The sequence below is a fragment of the Brienomyrus brachyistius genome, chromosome 22 (assembly GCF_023856365.1).
Source record: "Brienomyrus brachyistius isolate T26 chromosome 22, BBRACH_0.4, whole genome shotgun sequence".
NCBI classification, from domain to species: domain Eukaryota; kingdom Metazoa; phylum Chordata; class Actinopteri; order Osteoglossiformes; family Mormyridae; genus Brienomyrus; species Brienomyrus brachyistius.
Window position 1 is genome coordinate 11,736,017 of NC_064554.1, and position 20,979 is coordinate 11,756,995.

Here is a 20,979-nt window from a genome sequence, read left to right on the forward strand (position 1 = left end):
AAGGGCAGTGCCACTTCATTGGAAAGGGTCTGCTGTTTGACCTTAAGAGACCCCAGATCACCACCCCATTCACTGTCAGCACAGGCTGTATTCCCCGCATCACTGTTTCAAGTGCAGTGTCATTTCATTGGAAAGTGTCTGCTGTTTGACCTTAAGACACCCCCGGATCACCACCCAACTCACTATCAGCACAGGCTGTGTTCCCTGCATCACCGTTTCAAGTAAAATGTCATTTGACTGGAAAGGGTCTGCCGTTTGACCTTAAGGGATCCCCTGGATCGCCACCCCATTCACATTTAGCACAGGCTGTCGTCCCTGCATCACTGTTTCAAATGCAGTGTCATTTCATTGGAAAGGGTCTGCTGTTTGACCTTAAGGGATCCCCTGGATCACCACCCCATTCACATTCAGCACAGGCTGTCGTCCCTGCATCACTGTTTCAAATGCAGTGTCACTTCATTGGAAAGGGTCTGCCGTTTGACCTTAAGAGGTTCCCCCGGATCACCACCCCATTCACATTCAGCACAGGCTGTCATCCCTGCATCACTGTGGCTGCTGCTTGCATTCGGTCCCCATTTATCCCCCCAGTGGGCGGATTATGCAAAGTTACTTACTGCTCTGGTGCTTTAAAACCAGCAGGTCAAAGGTTCTCTCTGCAGTCAGCTACCAACTACGCTGGAAATCACCCTTTATAACTGGAAAATGGAACCAAAGATTTTCACTAGTTTAATCTTTATATTGGGATCCATGCGAGGTAGGAAAGACCTTAAAATTAAAACTGTGTATGTTGAGATATAATAGAAAATCCCTGAAAGGCCTGATTTTAATTTAACATTTAAATGTTCATGTTCACAGGGTTTTATTGTGAAAGATTGGATCAGTCAGCGGCTGAGGTGCGCAGACCTGGAGAGAAGGTCAAGCTGTCCTGTACCATCTCTGGGTTTGATATGACAAGCTACTACATGCACTGGGTACGGCAGAAAGCAGGAGGACCACTGGAGTGGATTGGAAGGATGAACACTGGTAGTGGTAGCTCACTTGTGGCAGACTCCCTGAGAGGGCAGTTTAGCCTGACTGAAGACGTGGCCAGTAGCACACAGTATTTGGAGGCCGTCAGTCTGAAGACGATCGACACGGCTGTTTACTACTGCGCTCGAGACACAGTGACTGTACTCAGTGTGACAGCTGTACAAAAACCACAGGCTGGGAAAACCAGTGCAAGAGCCTTGTTATTTAAGAGAGTGATGAGGAACTGTAACCGCTTAGGTGTGAATACAGTAACGCACATATAGGAGCATTCATAGCACTTAGCATTAAAACAGCATTTATTTCACAACATCAGCTCTAGCGCATATAGAATGTGAACACATGAGGTTATTGGTATAATTAAAGATGGCGGGTCGTTAGGGTAGAGCATAGGGGGGCGTTTCGTGAAACCTTCTTAACACTATGTTGTTCAGGTCAAAGGTTCTGTCGGTATTGGGGTGGACGCGTTCCCCCCGTTTCCGGCGCCCCGGAATGCACACGCCTGTATAAATGCAGCAAAACCACAGTACATCAAAACTTTGGTTCATGAAGTGCATTTACATATAAGTCTAATATATTACAAGTTTTACAATATTTCTGTCATGACCTGCTCGTCGGCTCCTCATGTCTGCCACGCCCCCTGATTACCCACGTGTGCTTCCCTGGTTGTATCTAGCCCCGTCTGATTATGTTGCTCAGTCCCGGTGTATTTAAGTCCTGGTCTCCCCAGTTTCCCTTGTCTGTCATTGATGTTAGTGAATGTTCGTGCTTCGTGTTCCCAAATAAACCCCAGTTTGCCCTGTTTTCTGCCTGCCTGCTCGTTCCTGCTGCCTGAGAGTTTTGTGATGGACATTAAGCTACAGAGGTGCTTTATGAGGTCTGATTCGAACTGACGACCCTGGTCTGAATGTAAAGCTTCTGGGACCCCATGTTGGGGAAGGTAGTGGTCAAATATGCAACGAGCCACGGTGATCGCCGTTTGATCTTTCAGGGCATACAGGTTGACAAACTTCGTGTAGAGATCAAGCATGACTAACACGTAGTGGTACCCTTTTGAGGACACCGGTAGCTCTGTTAGGTCAGCGGCGACAATCTGAAATGGGTGGGTTGGAGAAATGGAGACAAGGGGGGCTTGCAAGCGAGGGACTGGGGAACGCCGGGACTGACAAGCTGCGCAGCACTGGCAGTGACGAGCCACGTCAGATGACATGTAGGGCCAATAGAAGGAACGCGTTGCCTTGTCAATCGATTTCGCATAACTAAAATGACCGGACGCTGGATGACCGTGCACCAGGTATAGGACCTTGGGAACAAGGGCTCGCGGTATAACCCCCTGGTGGCAGACGGCACGCCCAGATGGACGATAGAGATGCCTGCATAAAATTCCATCACACAGAGAAAGACGAGGAAACTGCGACCACAGTTTCCACAATGTCGGGGAAGCAGCTCGCAGACGCCACAGGGGGGGTCTCGTGCCATTTTCCAACCAGGCAACCACAACCGCCAGGTCTGGATCATCTCGTTGGTGTTTGCCCAACTCCAGATCACTGTGTATCTGCACCAAGCTTGCAGTGGCGTACGGCAATGTACAACCCAGAGAAGTAGGTGTGGTCGTGGTGACAATGGGCTCGACCAGTGTAGCCCCCGGCTGTAGTGTAGAAAAATCTGCAGAAGTCTGAGTGGCGACTGTAATGGAAGTCGGGTGGGAAGCATCCGGGGAACAAGGTATGTCAAAGGGGACCTCTGCAGGGCGGCGGGACATAGCATCGGCGTTAAGGTGTTTCGAACCAGCACGATGGACAATTGCCCAATCATAGAGGTCAAGTTCCACAGCCCAGCGTGCTCGCCTGCCCGTGGGGTCGTGATCTAGGGGAATTTTTTTTAGCCCAACTAGTGGCTTATGATCCGTCACAATTGTAAAAGGATGATAAGCCAAATAGTGACGGAAGTGCCGCACAGACCACAGGACTGCATAGAGCTCCCTGTCGAACGTGGACCATTTACGCTCCGAGGCCGAGAGTACATGGCTGGCGTAAGAGATGACATGTTCTATGCTGCCAATGACCTGACATAAGACCGAGCCTATTGCATGATGGGAAGCATCCGTATGTAGAATGAATGGTATTGAGAGATCCGGGAAAGCCATGACAGGTGGGGACGTCAGGGCCCCTTTCAGGGACCGGAAAGCCTCCTCAGCCCTGTCACACCATACAAATGGTACCCCTTTACGGGTCAAGTGATGTAAGGGTTCTGCAATATGAGCGTAATCTTTGATGAACCGTCTGTAGTAAGAGCAGAGACCCAGAAATGCCCGTACGTGGGTGGCAGAGTGAGGAACTGGCCATGTGGACACTTTGTGTGTGTTAGAGGGGTCAGGCTCCACTCCGGCACTGGACACGCGATGTCCCAAAAATGTGACGGAGGAGCGCGCCAAACAACACTTAGATGGCTTAAGCTTCAGACCCGCAGTGCGAAATCGTTCAAAGACTTCCTGGAGGTGCTTGAGGTGTTCATCAAAGCTGACACTGTAGACGATTATATCGTCCAAATAAATCAGACAAATGCTCCAGTGCAAACCACGCAGCACCAACTCCATAAGCCTCTGAAAGCTCGGAGGAGCATTAGAAATCCCCATAGGCATAACTCGAAACTGGAATAAACCAGTGCCCGTCGAAAAAGCCGTTTTTTCCTTATCCTTGGGGTCAAGAGGTATTTGCCAATAGCCAGCTGTCAGATCAATGGTGCTAAAAATTCGTGCACCAGCTACACGATCCAGCGTGTCATCAACACGTGGAAGAGGATGCGAGTCTTTAATAGTGACCGCGTTCAGGCGACGATAGTCCACACAGAAACGGTATGTGCCATCTTTCTTCCGCACTAGTACGACTGGGGCGGACCACGGGCTATTAGACTCTTCAATAACACCTTGCTCCAAGAGCTTCTGTGTCTCCTGTTGAAGGAAAGTCTGGGTGCCTGGGGATGTACGATACGGCCGTAGCTTAATAGGTGAAGCAGTACCAGTATCAATTTTGTGGTGGACCAAGTCTGTACGACCATAATCGTAAGGATGGGCACTAAAAATATCAGCATATTTGGCCAGTAAAGCCTCCAGTTGAGATCTTTCCTCAACCTCAAGGCATGTCTTATTCAGATCCACCCGTGGTGGGGGGTTATGAGGAGCCTCCTGAGTATCAACTGCTGAAACCAGCGTGTACTCATCCTGTGGGCGGCCAGTGATGGAGAATACTAGCCCCAGAGGGCAGTTTTGAGCCAAGGAAACTGGTGCCGGGGAGGGGTTTACTACCCTGACCATACCCTGGCCTTGGGTGACGGATGTTAACGTTCGAGCGACCACAAGTGTCGTGGTCGGTGCAAGCTGAGGTTCGAGGATCCCCACATAAGAATCATACTGAGGGGTCGCCAGGCTGTCACTAATCACTGACACTGAAACTACCATTTCCGACAAAGGGGGCACCGTGATACCATGGGCGATGACAGCCGAGCATTGAATTGGAATGAGCTGTTGGGGTGACACAAAGGACACAACTGTATCATATAACTTGAGGTGTGCGTCAGGCACCGAGACGGTTGCTTCATGCTGACTGAAAAAGTCCCAACCTATAATTACAGGGTGGCATGAGGCACGCACAACATGAAATACATGGGTAAGGGTCAGACCACCCAGCCGTAACGGGGTAGTGACCGTACCCACCATATCCAGGAAATGACCGGTAACGGAAGAAGCAATGAGACATGGCTTGGCTATGGGCTGTGAGGCTAAGGAAGGTATGGTCTTCAAGCAGTCATGTGTAATAAGAGATAAGCCTGAGCCGGTGTCCAACAGAGCATGGAATGCTATGCCTGCGATTGTGACTGAAATGAATGGTGTCGGCAGTTCGCTCTTGGCGACAGTTGGAAAATCTGCATGGACCTGGTCAACATCAGATGCTAGCATTCGGTCCACAATGCTAGCCTCTATGAGTTTCCCTGAGTGTGTGTGTGTGTGTGTGTGTGGAGTTATCAAGGTGGCGTGACGGAGAGAAATGTACCCGACGTGTTGGGTAGCAGTGGTTGGCCTGGGCAGAATGGTGCCGTGGAGGGGGAGAGGGAGACGAATGGGACCTGTGTCGTTTGTACCATGTGTCAGGGGAATGTGAAGCTGACTGCCGGCCCTCAACTCTGCCACCAGTATACCGTGCAGTTAAGGGGCGATGGCCCCAGGGGGATGAATGAGGTGAGGTGCGAACTGGACGGCGTCGGTCAGGAAGGCAGGAAACCTGCTCAAAACTGCGCCGGTGTTCGTCCTCACGGGGGCCAGAGTCATGCCGTCTACGCGGCGAAGAGGCGTGACTGAGAGGAGGTGCGTGACCTGGCTCAATCCGACGGTAGGTGGGCGATGCAGGAGATGGGCCACCGCACAGCTGACAGCAGGTCTCCCTGGACGGGAGTCGTCCCCGAACGGAGGAGTGATGTGGTAGGCTGGCACCGTCAAAGTCACGCTGATGGTTCTTCCATGACGGCTGGTGCCTGCTAGGGGAGGCATGCTCAAACACAGCACAAGAGTGGTTAGAAACACATGAAAGGCTGGCAATGCCTTGCTGGAGGTCAGCAACCTGCTGTGAGAGCCTGTCCACCGCGCTATCCCTCTGGTTCATGCAAAATTGCCTAAGATCACGAAGTTCCGTTCTGAGGTCAGTGAGAGCGCGAGGCACGTCCAAAGCCGGGACAGTAACAGAACCAACGTGTAACTGTAAGTCAGCCGGCAGTACCGGGGCCGGGGAGGTCATATTAAGAGCCATACGCGCGCGTTCGCATTGCGTAGCCACTTTAAGCGCAGCCTCCAACGTTAAAGCACCATGCTCGTGAATTTTTAACTGCAGCGCCAGCTCTAACCCCGAGACAAAACGGCGGAAAACTTCACAGCTCTGGGCCTCGCGGCCATATTGAGGAAAAGCCTCCGCTACCAAGTTAGTTAAATCGGCAGTGTAGACCTCCAAAGGTTCCTGCAGTTTACGGGGCCTTGCATTAAGATGCGCCTGAAACGTAGTCAGGAAAGGCAGCCGTCCAAAAACAGCAGCTAAACTAGTTTTCGCTAGCTCATAATTGTCCTTAACATCAGGTGGCAAGCTATGCCAGTATGAAAAGGCAGAGCCGGTGAGCTTAGCACCGAGCAGCTTAGCCCTATCGGAATGGATTTGAAAAACATCAAGCGCTACCTCGAATCGCCGAATCCAGGCACTGAAGGGCTCCGTCCCGTCTCCCATGAAAGGAGAAGGAAGGTCGATTCGAAACGGTACCTGCGAGCGGTAGTCTGCGCCGGCTTGTTGCTGCAGCGGCTGGGGCTGTTGCGGCGCTGCGGGCACTGCCGCCTCGTTATCCGGTATGTCCTGTTGCATCTCGTTAAGGCAACCGGGGCGAAAACACGCAACTGAGCAGCGTTTAGTTTTCCTTGTCGAACTCGTGGGAATCGATGGGTATGCAAGAAATATAGGCGAGACTCGAGCGGATCCACAAAACGGCGAAAATAAAATATAACCACGAAACCGACCGCCGCTGCCACCAGTGTGACGCTCTTTTCTTGACTGGGGTTCGTTAGGCTTCGAGGTTTATTTAGGAATGAGGCCGGAGACTGTATATATGTGTGTGTATATATGTGTGTGTATATATATATATGTGTGTGTATATATGTGTGTGTATATATATATATATGTGTGTGTATATATGTGTGTGTATATATATATATATATATGTATATATATATATATATATATATATATATATATATATATATATATATATATATATATATATATATGTATATATATATATGTATATATATATATGTATATATATATATATATATATATATATGTATATATATATATGTATATATATATATATATATATATGTATATATATATATATGTATATATATATATGTATATATATATATATATGTATATATATATATATGTATATATATATATGTATATATATATGTATATATATATATATATATATATGTGTATATATGTATATATATATATATATATATATATTTACTCCCCTGATCTAAAATAACAACATATATAGCTCCGCTCAGCGCTACGCATTTCCCGCTGCTTTTCTTCTCTCCCGCGCCAACTCTCTCCTTTTATTTCCTCCGTCACCTCATCTCACCCCCGCGCTCCATCCGCGAGCCCCAACAAAGCAGACCCTCTTCCCCCTCAACACCAAATTACTCTTACAATACCATCGTAGAGAAAGTTAAAATTTAGTAAAATATATAAGCGCTGCAGGAATAAGTATTAGATCATTTTAAATTAGATAATGTTTTTTTTATCCAATTTAACTAACAATTAACCAGTCTTTTATAAATAACAAAGGTGATTTTGGTGCCCTTTAACTGCAAGTTTTAGTCAACCAACTGCTTCTTGTCATTTTTATTATATATTTTTACTTATATAAAAAAATACAAGAAGAGAAGAGGCATTAAATTGATTAATCGGATATTACAGTGAGATGGTCTTCTGAACTAGCGGCTCCCAACGGCCCTTCGCGGTTCAGTTTGCGCCGTGCAGAGATGTCGCGGACCTGTCAGATGTGCTGGGAGGAGTAGCGGCAGATCTTTTTTTCCATTTCACAAGTTTAACAATCAGTTTCCATTTCTTCTTATGCGAACAGATTAGCAAACGCGAGGAGTCTTACATTTTTGAAAGTGATTTTTTTTTAATTAACCAACTCCCGGGAAACTGCCAGGGTTCCGCGACCCACTGGAATACGGTACAAGCCACGGACCGGGGGCTGGGAATCCCAAATATATACATTTTCCTACTGAGTCAAGGGATTTCACTGTGTGGCGTTACTGAGGGAGGAAGTAGCGAGGGAATACGGAAATGGACAAGCCGACTACGCCACTCTGGGAATTTCACCCAGAGAATTAGAATACCGGAGTTCAAAACCCACTCCAATATAAAAGGACACAGATTCGTGATCACCATAGGGGAGACGCGAAGACCATAAACACTCCCTTTATTAGGCTGCGGTCAATTAACACTCAAAATAAAACAAAGAAACCAAACAGCAAATTACAAAACCAAAATCACAGCACAAATAATACAAATCGAATCACGTTTAAAACACTCCAATCACACGACAAAAAGAGGAAACCCAAACCAGGCAGCTGTTGTCGGGAGGGGAATGGGAGGCGTACAGTCAGACAACACTCTAAGGGGTCCCGCAGCACATGCCGCACGTACATCCACCCGAGGGGTGGGCTAAAAGAACGCAACGCGACCACGCAGCGCGGTATCGCCCGACACGGATCCTCACCGCCCAGCACCAAACCTTCCCAACGACACCCCCCCAAATTTACAGTCAACCAATAAAACACATTAATACTTAAAACCAATTAAAACATGAAACATAAAACATCCGGGCAAAACAGCAGCAATTGTAGTGACTTAGTATCCCGTTGATGGTCTGGCTCACGTCGGTCCGGGACACTCCAAGTCGCGATCCACTACAAATACAAACACAGTATTAGGTATGCCCCTACTACCCAAACGTTGGTAAAAGGAGACGAGACATACCTGGCAGATTACACGCGGTAAAAGTTGGAAAACCTTAAAAGCGGAAGCAACCGCAAGCTGCTAGATTTACCAAGCCCTTGCAACTGTAAGAAAGACACCAAAGCACATTACAACCACCCATACAGCAAGCAAACGACCCCGTCCACTGATGCCCTACCTGCAGCGTTGGATATAGCCACAACTTCCGGAAAAGGAGATACTGGCGCACGGAGAGTCACGTCACGCTTACAAATCAGTCACACACACGCAACCACAACCGGGTCCTATATACGCGTGCTGGCTGCAACAATTAAGCAATCAGGTTAATGAAATTACCGTGCCCCAACCAGATCGCACCCTCCAGCTCCACCTCATTACAATCTACCCCAGGATTTTGCATCGTCGTCCCGACGATGGACAGCTAAAACCAAACCCAGAGTTACTGCCAAGGTCTAAACATAGCCCCTACCGCATGAGACACAGGTCCGGAAGAACTCACAGCCCCTAAGGCCACGCCCCCTACCGACCTAGGAAGATGATAAAGATTAGTATGTCGGCCTGCAGTGGTCCTGGCGGTTCTTCGTATCCCTACCCCACTGGTACTTGGCTGTTCCATCACTTGAGTGGTGACTACAGAGGGTCTTGAGTACCCGTATGCCAAGAGGCATATTCCTCCCCGCCTACCCCAGAGTGAATTGGCATGTCTGGAGGCAATGCTGCAGCTAACGACTGGGGGCACTGGGAAAGACCTGTACAGGCAGCCCCAGGGGCAGATGACACTGTATTCCCCTCCACTGCAGGGATCCGAACCCAGAGCTCCTGCTCAAATGAGTCCTCGGAGGTAGCCACCTCTTCAGCTGGAAAAGGCTGAGGATCATCTTCGACTTCACAACCAACACAGGGCTTAAGCATGGTCCGATGAACATGCTTGACCTTCTCTAGAGCATCAACTGGTGCGACAGTATAAACCACATCCCCCAACCTAGGGGTTTTCAATACCTTATGCACCACTGAACTCCAGAGGTCTTGGATTTTATGTCGGCCCCGGACTCCAAGATCACATACATACACTAACTGGTTCTCCTGTAACGGTGCAGCCTTCACCCGGTAATCATGGCGCTCCTTACGCCGCCCTGCGGCCATAGCAAGACGCTCCCTGGCACCCTCAAAAGCTAGCTGAAGTCGGGTTTGATGCTCCACTATCCAGCCGTTCACTGTACCAGGCACTGGTTCTTGAACCCTGCCCAACAAAAAAATCCACAGGCAGTTTGGGATCTTGTCCAAACATAAGAAAGTATGGTGTCTCACCAGTAGATTGATGCGGTGTAGTATTGTAACTAAATGTCACCTGGGGTAAACATGCTGACCAATCCCTCTTCTGGGACGCAGGGAGTGTCCGCAAAAGATTGTGCAAAGTACGATTGAAATGCTCACACTGACCGTTACCCGCTGGATGATAAGGGGTAGTACGTGACTTACTAACACCATACAAAATGCAGAGTTGATGCATCAACACACTCAAAATTACGGCCCTGGTCGGAATGAATACGACCCGGGACTCCCAATTTGTAAAGCCACTCGGTCACCAAAACATGCGCCACTGTTGAGGCGCGTTGGTCCCGTGTTGGTATAGCCAAAGTATACTTACTGAAGACATCAGTCATCACCAACACATTCTCCACCCTATTACGTGCTGGCTCCAAAATGGTGAAATCCAAGGCTACGATTTCATTGGGTCGTGAGGCCAATAAGTGTCCCATGTAGCTGTGGGGAACAGGCTGAGAGTCTACTGACCTGGCAACGTTCACACTCCTGGCACCAGCGTGTAATATCAGATGCCATTCCTGGCCAATAACACCGCTGCCGCACTAGCTGACTCGTTCTCTCGATACCTTGATGACCATGATCTTGATGAAGCTGTTTCAGCACCACCACCTGCAAAGACCTGGGCAAGACCAGCTGGAACACCTCTTCACCCCCCATCAGGACGGAGAATCCTCCGATACAGTACCCCATCCTTTTCCACCAGACGGTCCCACTGACGTAACAAGGCTGAAGATGATAGCTGACCCCGTTCCACAGCAGTAGGACGCTCCCTCCTATTCCAAAAGGTCAGGATGCTACAAATATCAGGGTCAGCTTCTTGCTGAACTCGCAAGTCGACCGAAGAACACTGCGGAAAGACCGAAACAACCGCCTGTGACGCAAAGATGCAATTACTGGGTACCGGGGTCTGCTGCACGACAACTGGGACAGCTGTCCCAGGACGATCTGGGGCAGAACTAGGTGGTAGATGTTGCCGAGACAAAGCATCGGCATTTCTATTACTAGTACCCGAGCGATACTTCAGTACATAATCAAACACCGCAAGTTGAGCCGCCCACCGCTGTTCAGTAGCACCCAGCTTGGCGGTAGAAAGATGGGCGAGGGGGTTATTATCAGTAAACACAACGCACTTAGCGCCCAACAGGTACTCACGAAATTTCTCCGTCATGGCCCACTTCAGCGCAAGAAACTCGAGTTTCATGGAGCTGTAGTTCGACATGTTCCGCTCCGCGGGCCTCAAGACCCGACTAGCATATGCAATAGGCCGAATAAGGCCACCCTGTTCTTGAGAAAGGACAGCACCCAGGCCCCCATGGCTTGCATCTATTTCCAATCGAAAAGGCAAAGAAAAAAAATCGGCATAGGCCAACACTGGTGACCCCACCAATCTACTCTTTAAGCCCTCAAAGCTAAGCTCACACTGTGCAGTCCATGCAGAAGCCAGAGAACGACCTGAAGCGCCTCGCGACTTTGTCCCAACTAGCTCTGCCACTAACTTATGCAAAGGGGCCGCCAGCTGTGCAAATCCCTCCACGAAACGGCGATAGTAGCTAGTGAACCCCAAAAAGGAGCGGAGCTCAGAAACATTAGAAGGCCTCTTCCACGTAGCCACAGCCTCAACCTTTTTAGGGTCTGTCGAGACGCCCTGGCTTGAAATCACATGACCCAAGTAACCAACTTCCTTCTGAAAGAAAGCACATTTCTCCAACTTGGCTTTAAGGCCCTCCCGCTGTAGCCGTCCAAGTACCAACCGTTCCAGATGCTGTAAAACAGAGGAGGAAAAGACCACCACATCATCCAAGTAGAGCAACAATGCCTGACAATGCTGATCCCCAAAGATTCGCTGCATCAACCGTTGAAAGGTACTAGGCGCGTTACAAAGCCCAAATGGTATTCGGTTCCACTCAAAAAGCCCAAAAGGCAGTCTTGGTCCTATCCAATTCCGCAACGGGCACTTGATTATAACCACTGGCTAGATCGAGGGTAGAAAACCAGCATGCACCTGAAAGGGCATCCAAAGATTCCTCGATGCGAGGCAATGGAAAAGCATCCTTACGGGTCTTACTATTTAGCTGCCGATAATCCACACACAACCAAGGGCTACCATCCTTTTTCCTAACCAAAACGATGGGGGATGCATAGGGACTGCAACTCTCCCGAATGACCTGTGCCTCAAGCAGCTGTTGGATATGGGCCTTCACTACCTCATACTCGGAGGGAGGTAATCGCCGATAACGCTGACGAACCGGAATGTCATCCAATAATGGAATCTCGTGTGAGATGAGGTTACTGCAACCCAAATCCCCCATCATGTGCAGCAAACACCGAGCTAAACTTCAGCAAGACGGCCCTTACCTGATCCTGCTCTGAACTAGGCAATGCTGACAAAGCAAGTTCCTGGATCCGGGTTTCAATGGAAGCATGGGCAACTTGATCGGTAACCGAACCAGCCACCGCCCTCACTTCAGCAACTCCAGTAGGTAAACTGGTTATAAGAACATCACTCAGCCTCCCCAGAATGGTACGGGGATACAACACCACTGCCTCCGTACCCACGTTAACCACTGGAATATAAGCAGTTCCCCGATCCACTTGAACCAAAGCTGAAGGGGCCAAAAGCCCTCTGGGCAACCCAGCCGCATGCGGCTCAAACAAGACAGAGCCGTGCGCAATGTGACCAGAACAGGTAGTCGGAACAAATGCAAGGACACCCCCAGGGACACGAGACGCCCTGCCTCCCCTTACACGCACAGTCTTACAGGACTCAGTAGGGATCGCATCAACCTGATGACACTGCTGCAAAGCCTGCCGGACTGACCTCGGGGCCTGCACCACAGGCGGATGTTCAACCCAAAGCGGCCCATGCTGACCAAACAGGTCGCGATAACACTTACTAATGATGTTCATCCCTAAAACACCAGGTGCTTGGGGAACTACACCCCCTGGTGGGTCCTTGACCACTAATACACCACAACCTGGTATCTCCCTACCACAAAGGGTCACATCCATTTCCAGATACCCAACATACGGAATGGCCAGGCCATTGGCAGCACGAAGCTGCAGCCACTGACACAGCTTCAATCGATCAGGCCCCCATGGTTCAAAATGGCTCCTAAAACAGCTTTCCGTAATCGTGGACACCATCGATCCAGTATCCACCAAGCAGGATACCTCCACCCCACCCATATTAACGCTAATGTGCGGACAAGATGACATTAACTGAGACACCATCCCCACATTCTCCACTATAGAGCCAGTAGAAACCCCCTCCGCGCTGTGGCTCAACAACGCGGCAGGTACTCGTTTCCCGGCTGCTGACCAGACTGGGCAAGGCTTGACACCGAGCCGGAAGAGGGTGGGTCCCTAGGACCAGAAACCCTTGGTCCCTCAATTCCGTGCAAAGTGACGAGGTTGCTGACACCGGCGACAAATGACAGGGCCGTGAGGAGGGTGGCGAACTTGCTTAGAGGCCTGCAAAAGTGATACAGACCGAGTGAGCAAATTAATCTGCTCTTGTTGCTGTGTCAGAAGGTCCTTTAATTCTAGAAACTCCCTATTTGAGGCTACCACCCTAGGGGCAGAGTATGACTGACCTTGCAACCCATAGGAGATACCATAGGCAGCGGGAATGGACAAACTGCGACCGCGCCCACCAAAGGGGGTACCCTCACGTTCCCATCTAAGAGCCTCCCTCCGTACATCTAACAACCTCATGGAGGGTTGACACCGAACCAGTCGTTTCAACTCTCTACGGAGTGCACAATCAGCAACATGCTCCATAAATTGGTCTCTTAACATTACCTCGGCATTAGGTACCGCATGTGGTGCAGCCTGTTGAATCTTACCCATCAAACTCATTAGGGCCAATGAAAACTCAAGCAGACCCTCCCCATCCTGTTGCTTCCTAGAAAAGAAAGCTTCCTGCAACAATACATGAGAATAAGAACAACCATACAGCTCACGCAATATTGCCAGTATCCTTTCCGGGTCACCCCGTTCAACCGCGGAGCGATGTTTAATCTCCTCCTTGGCTCCCGCCTCTAAGTGGTCAAACAGAAAAAATGCTTGATCAGCAGATGACAAATGCCGAGCCCGCATACACGCTTGCACCTCGTCCTCCCATTCCTCGAAGCTCACCCCAGACCTGCCCCCAAACATGGGACACTTCCGGTCCCTAGAAATAAAAGCAAACCGGTCAGTAAAAACACGATGCTCGGCTGAAACAGGTGGAGGTGCAGGGGTGGATTGGGTGACCGAGGGATCTGGAGCCTCTGCTCGCTCCTGGCGCAAACGATCAATATCAGCCTGGAGCTGCCCCACCAAATCCCGGAGCTGTTGCACTTCGTCATCCATGATAATAAAAAGTAGGTGGACTACGAGACTCAGCAAATTTACGTAAAATACCGGCTCAACGGACACAAATGCTGCTGTTTTGCCTCTCGGTTACATACACATTCAAAACCAAATCATAAAACAAGATAAAAATTCACCTATCCTTCCAAGGGAGTGATCAGGAAATCACGGCTCCACCATATGCTGGTGAAGATCCTGCCGACTACGCCAAATCTGTGGCGTTACTGAGGGAGGAAGTAGCGAGGGAATACGGAAATGGACAAGCCGACTACGCCACTCTGGGAATTTCACCCAGAGAATTAGAATACCGGAGTTCAAAACCCACTCCAATATAAAAGGACACAGATTCGTGATCACCATAGGGGAGACGCGAAGACCATAAACACTCCCTTTATTAGGCTGCGGTCAATTAACACTCAAAATAAAACAAAGAAACCAAACAGCAAATTACAAAACCAAAATCACAGCACAAATAATACAAATCGAATCACGTTTAAAACACTCCAATCACACGACAAAAAGAGGAAACCCAAACCAGGCAGCTGTTGTCGGGAGGGGAATGGGAGGCGTACAGTCAGACAACACTCTAAGGGGTCCCGCAGCACATGCCGCACGTACATCCACCCGAGGGGTGGGCTAAAAGAACGCAACGCGACCACGCAGCGCGGTATCGCCCGACACGGATCCTCACCGCCCAGCACCAAACCTTCCCAACGACACCCCCCCCAAATTTACAGTCAACCAATAAAACACATTAATACTTAAAACCAATTAAAACATGAAACAACATAAAACATCCGGGCAAAACAGCAGCAATTGTAGTGACTTAGTATCCCGTTGATGGTCTGGCTCACGTCGGTCCGGGACACTCCAAGTCGCGATCCACTACAAATACAAACACAGTATTAGGTATGCCCCTACTACCCAAACGTTGGTAAAAGGAGACGAGACATACCTGGCAGATTACACGCGGTAAAAGTTGGAAAACCTTAAAAGCGGAAGCAACCGCAAGCTGCTAGATTTACCAAGCCCTTGCAACTGTAAGAAAGACACCAAAGCACATTACAACCACCCATACAGCAAGCAAACGACCCCGTCCACTGATGCCCTACCTGCAGCGTTGGATATAGCCACAACTTCCGGAAAAGGCGATACTGGCGCACGGAGAGTCACACACACGCAACCACAACCGGGTCCTATATACGCGTGCTGGCTGCAACAATTAAGCAATCAGGTTAATGAAATTACCGTGCCCCAACCAGATCGCACCCTCCAGCTCCACCTCATTACAATCGGATAAGTAAAAAACCGCAGCAATGTAACAGCGTAGCACAAACTGTAATTGAGCACAAACCCTTTCTCTATGACATGCATAGCGCATTTTCAATTAATACGAAGCTGCTTTTATAACAGTGTCTGTTAGTCACTTGAATATTTTAACTGCGATATGCATGTTTCAGGGTTGCCAGCAGAAACGCGTTCAGACACACACTGAACGTTTCTGTTCAGTTTCTGTTGACACATTTATGATGTGACTGGAAAACCCACAGTGTTTAATTTCTGTTTGCAGCTGTGAAGAAAGGCCCAGCTTATTTGTATCCCCTTCTGCCATGTGGGACCAAAGACGGGTTTGTCCACCTTGGCTGTATGGCCAGTGACTTCTCACCAGCAGCCTCTCTGAGCTTCAGCTGGAAGGACGGCAGCTCCCAGCCACTGCAGGACTTCACACAATACCCTCTGGTGGAGCAGAATGGAGTACACATGGGGGTCAGTCAGATCCGCGTCAGAGCAGAAGACTGGGAGAAGTCGTCCTACCAGTGTACCGTGACACATCCAGCACTTCCGAGTGACAAGACTGTCACCATAGAAAAGCCAGGTAATATTACTATTTCATGTTGTTGTAAATAGGGTATACAGTATGTCACATGGCACAAAGATACTGCAGCCAATTTTGAGTACTGACCATGGAAATATCATGCTGTCCTTTTATTACTTCTGCCAAATTTATAATCATGTTCATTGTTATTCTACGCAAGAATGGTAAACTTCAATACTTTGATGTATTAATCAAAGGATGTAACATTGTTGGAACCCCAAACTGACTTGCTCCGAAAATGTGTCAAATGTCTTACGTGCTCAGGAGTGTAACCCTTTATACCAATACTCTGGTCTAGCGGGTCATGCCACTGATGGTATGAAATCACGAAATCATGAAAAACATCTTTGCTGTCCGGTGGCCTGTACTATGAAGCTGGGTTACTGGCTTATCCGGGTAACTTGTCGGATTTAAGGTACCACACTTTAAATGCACTTCATATTCGTTCACTTACATTTTGCCCAGACTACCTTAAATCTGACAAGCTCCCCCGATAAGCCATTAACCCGGCAAAATAGTACAGGCTACTGTACTCCTGGTACAACCTGTTCCTTTCCTGTGTCTCAGTTCCACCGTCAGTCCCAACCAACAAGCCCTGCCTGGATCTGACCCTGAAGTCGCCAAGGATAATAGAGCTGTTCAGTAACAATGAGATCGTGTTGGACTGCATCATCAGTGGGAGAGACCAGGGGGCAGTGGAGCAAGCTGTGGTCACCTGGAAGGTGGACCAAGTGGTGACATCAGCAAATGTCAACACAGCCAGCGGTGCTACGAGATTGAAAGGTGGCTTTGTGAGGAACAGCACCCTAACCCTGAGTGGGACTCCCTCCAAGGGTAAAACGATAGAGTGTCTGGTTCAGCAGAACGACGGGTCTCCCATCTCGGAGACACTCACCATCGGACAAGAACGTATGTTTCACATTACACTTCGGTCTTTAGGATATTTATTACGTTAATATTAATAAACGTTTTATAGATTGGAAATTGAATGATTTTATTAGTTTTTATTATATTATTAGATTTATTAGTAGGATTAATATAGGATTAGATTTATTAGTTTATTAGATTTTATTTATTAAAATTATTTATTTTATTAGATTTTATTAGTTTGTTATAATCTAGATGTCAGCTACCCAGTTTTAAAACATTTAGAATTTAAGGCACAGAAGTCATGTTTTAATTCAGTGAATTAATTCAAATCAAAAACCTTTCATGATAATAAGGTCAAATGTAATCATTGGTGATATTTAATGATGAACTGCAAACTCATTTATACCATTCAAACCTCTGCTTTCAGGTCAGTCCCCTCCTACAGTCTCCATTGCTATTCCTGCTGACCTTAGTGCAACAGAGTTCATGCTGGCATGCCTGGTGATGGACTTTTCTCCCAGTGAGGTATACGTAGCGTGGCAGGTGGATAATGGTGGATATGAGGCAGGGATTACTAGTGAGCCAGTGGCGGTTGGCAATAAGTTCTCTGTCACTAGCCTGTTCAAGGTCTTAAAAGTGAAGTGGAATGAAGGCATCACCTACTCCTGCATTGCAAGACATGGATCTCAGGAGCAGCACAAAGTGCCCGCAATCAAAAGAGTGAGCAAACTCACGGGTAATTCAACAGAATGTCCTGTATAAGAGTCACTCTTGTGCTTCATGTTCACCCAATAAGACAGACCGCTGCCTTGTTTACCTTTGTTTGTCTTGCGCTTTTAGTGTGTAAAATGTCATTGTCCATTTGTAAAATCCAGCTTTAGAAAGTAAGATTAATCACGCAATAATTGTTTAGTATTTAATGGAGCCATTGTCAAGGAAAATAATATTGGATGTAATAACTGAGTAGACGAGTGTTTTTATTTTTTCTGAAGTGTATTTTTCAAAATTACTTAGAATTTCTTAAGTGTTTCCAGCAACAGTAATGCCCCCTTGTAGAACTGGAGGAATTGGTAAATGATATTTTCTAAGATGCAAACATCATTATAAGGGTAAAAGTTAAGATGTTGTATGTTGTCCCTGTTGACGATGTTTCTGGTTTTCTGTGATGTCGCCCTGTCATATTTGACTGATGTACTCTCCTGTCAGATGTTACGGTCTGTGCTCATGTTTGTCTCATGTCTAATGGCGCTTGGGGACACAGATTTCAGGTGGCCAAAGGCTGGTGACCAACCTCCTCAGGCCACTGAAATGCTGTACATCTCCTGCATGGCATCAAAAAAAAAAAACAAATAAAAAGATCTGCAAATAACATTATTCGGTCAGGCGTTTCTCCATTAAGACGGCGACAGTTTGCATTTTAAAGATCTTTCTTTCTTCTACAGCGGTACACCTTCCACAAATCATCACATGAGGCATTACAGCGTTTACGTGTCACAGGGTACTGTGTAGTATCATGGGCTAAAATCACTTAAATGTAATATTCAGACTTTATACATCAACACATATCAGTAAACAAGCAAGCTACATTTAATAGCATTTAAAAAAAAAAAAAGCTACTAAATTTTATTTGTTTTCATGCTATATTTTACTCTTTAAGATTCATATTTTTAATTGTTTTATTCTAAACATTGTATCGGACTTGCGCACTCTCACACCTGAGCATATACTAGTACACACATATTCTGCAGTATCATTTATGGTTACAGTAGAAGCTGAGGACTTCATTAGCTTAAATTCCTACAGTGTGATTTACCAGGACAAAAAGGGATGACAACAAAAGTTATATAAGTTAATGTTTGTGGAGGCAGCACTGCAAGGTCGTGTGCTCAGGCTGTGTCTAAGTAAAAGCCTGACGGTTTTACAGGGACAGTGAGCGTATCAGCAAATAGCAGGTCAAACATACAATTGATTTTAATAGTATTTAATAGTAGCAATATATCAAAGAGTGTCTAGCTGCCTGTAAGCTGAAAAGCTGCCCTTAGTCCACAACCAGGATCGAGTGATTCGAGTGCCTTGTGTTTGTCACGATGCCGTGTGTATGTGTGAGTCTGCGAGAGCGTGCAGCGCGCACCCGTGTGTGTGTGTTGGGGAGCCGCAGTGTCTACAGCGTGTTGGCATGTGAGGATGAGGTTCTCGTTCACTGCATGTCTACATGACCTGGCCTCTCCTCCCTCAGAAGAGCCTCGCTCTCCTGCTCCGGAACCGGACCACTGCGATACGTGCAACTGCAGTGAAGTAGTTCCGCAAGAGGACGAGCTCAGCAGCCTGTGGAAAACGGCTTTCTCCTTCATCATCCTCTTCCTCACCAGCCTCACCATTTTGGGCTTCAATGTCTATTACACCCATTTAAAGGTACACCTGCGTTTTATTTTTTTGCAGATACTTTTATCCAGAAAAAGATACTGCAGTAAATGGGAGTTAAAGGCCTTGCTCAGGGACCCAATGGTAAAACCACTCCGGCAAGTCCGGCTATGAACCGACACCCTTCCGATTACAAGCATAGCACCCTGAACCACACACCACTCTGAGTCACAGTCAATTCTATTCTAGAGGTAAAAACCTTCCTAAATACAGCATCGTGTCTAGTTAGCTGTTCAGCATAGAAATTATAAGTCCACCATACAGCACCTTCAGATATCTGACCACCAAATCATTCTACACCGCATTCAAAGAATCAGCTATGTGGTATAATTATTCAGACATTTCTAAATAAAAATGATGCACTTTATTCTGCATTTTCAGGAGATCTAGTGATTTCAACATCAAGAAGAGGATTTCATACAATAAACTATCATCCATTGCATATATATTAGAATATCATTTGGTTTTGAATCCTTGTGTATTTGTAATATTACTATGTAACATGGATGTGCATGTCCCATATCCAATTGTCTCTCTCTCTCATATTTTTTAATCTGTCAGTTAGGTTTGTTCCCTGCACACTTGGCTGTAATAATGCTTGTCTTCAAATAACAACTTAAGAATATTCGAGGATATATTAACTTCATTTTCATTTAATATTTACTCATTTTCATTTAATCTTGACTCGTATTTTTACATACCCTGATTTTATGTATTCAGATCATAAAACCAATCTGCATAAATTTATGCTAAAATACTCTGTCATTAATAATCACTGTACAACATTTTTGTTCTGCATATCTACAAATAAAGTTTTGATTGTTAAGAGTGACTGTTATTTTTCTATATTGTGCTCTGGCTGAATATTGGCTTAATCAAAAAAATGAAACTATACACTTTATAACTGTCCTTCAAAATTAAACAATGACATTAGCTGCATCATTCATCATTTTATGCAGTCAGCACTGGAAGAGGGGGGCTGTCGCTTCAGCTCTCTCTAGTAAATCACTGGAGCACTGCGGGGTCCTATCATTTCTAAAATGGTACATGTACAGTTTCACATCCCTTCTCGGCAGCTGCACACCTGGAACGTCTAAGTGACAGGAGAACTACCAGGACATGTACTGACATATACTGTTCAAAGCAGTTACCACTGCATGTGTCGTGGTACTGCTGCTGGGGAGGGGGCTCGATGGACTCTCAGATTCCTAAAGCTGCCTCCACACTACAGGACTTTTAAAAGTTGTCAGATCGCTGTACTGTTCACATCACATGACTTTGTCAGAGTCCGCGCCCATCTAGCCCTTCATGTCACTCCCCTGTTTGGCCAGCAGGTGTCGCTGGCCATTCTGTTCTCTCCTCTGTCTTCGTACTAGTCCCTAGTGTGCTTTCCCTGTTTCCGGGGGCACTGCATAGTCCAGTGGGGTGAGTCTCTTATGTCCCTTATGCTAGTCCTTTATCTCCTGTCTTGCCTTGTCCTGTCCAGTATCTTGGCATCCTGGCCTCATGTGTCTGCCTTACTCCTCGGTCCACAGG

The 20,979-nt window shown here is 47.2% G+C and overlaps 1 gene segment (V, D, J or C); it reads left to right on the forward strand.

Moving 5' to 3' along the window:
- The first annotated feature begins 661 nt into the window (after window positions 1-661).
- On the forward strand, window positions 662-20,271 carry LOC125718147 (Ig mu chain C region membrane-bound form-like). The segment is given in 7 exon segments: window positions 662-754; window positions 856-1,029; window positions 15,847-16,152; window positions 16,720-17,061; window positions 17,450-17,758; window positions 19,259-19,434; window positions 19,825-20,271. Coding segments are annotated over 7 exon segments (1,368 nt in total).
- The last annotated feature ends 708 nt before the right edge of the window (window positions 20,272-20,979 follow it).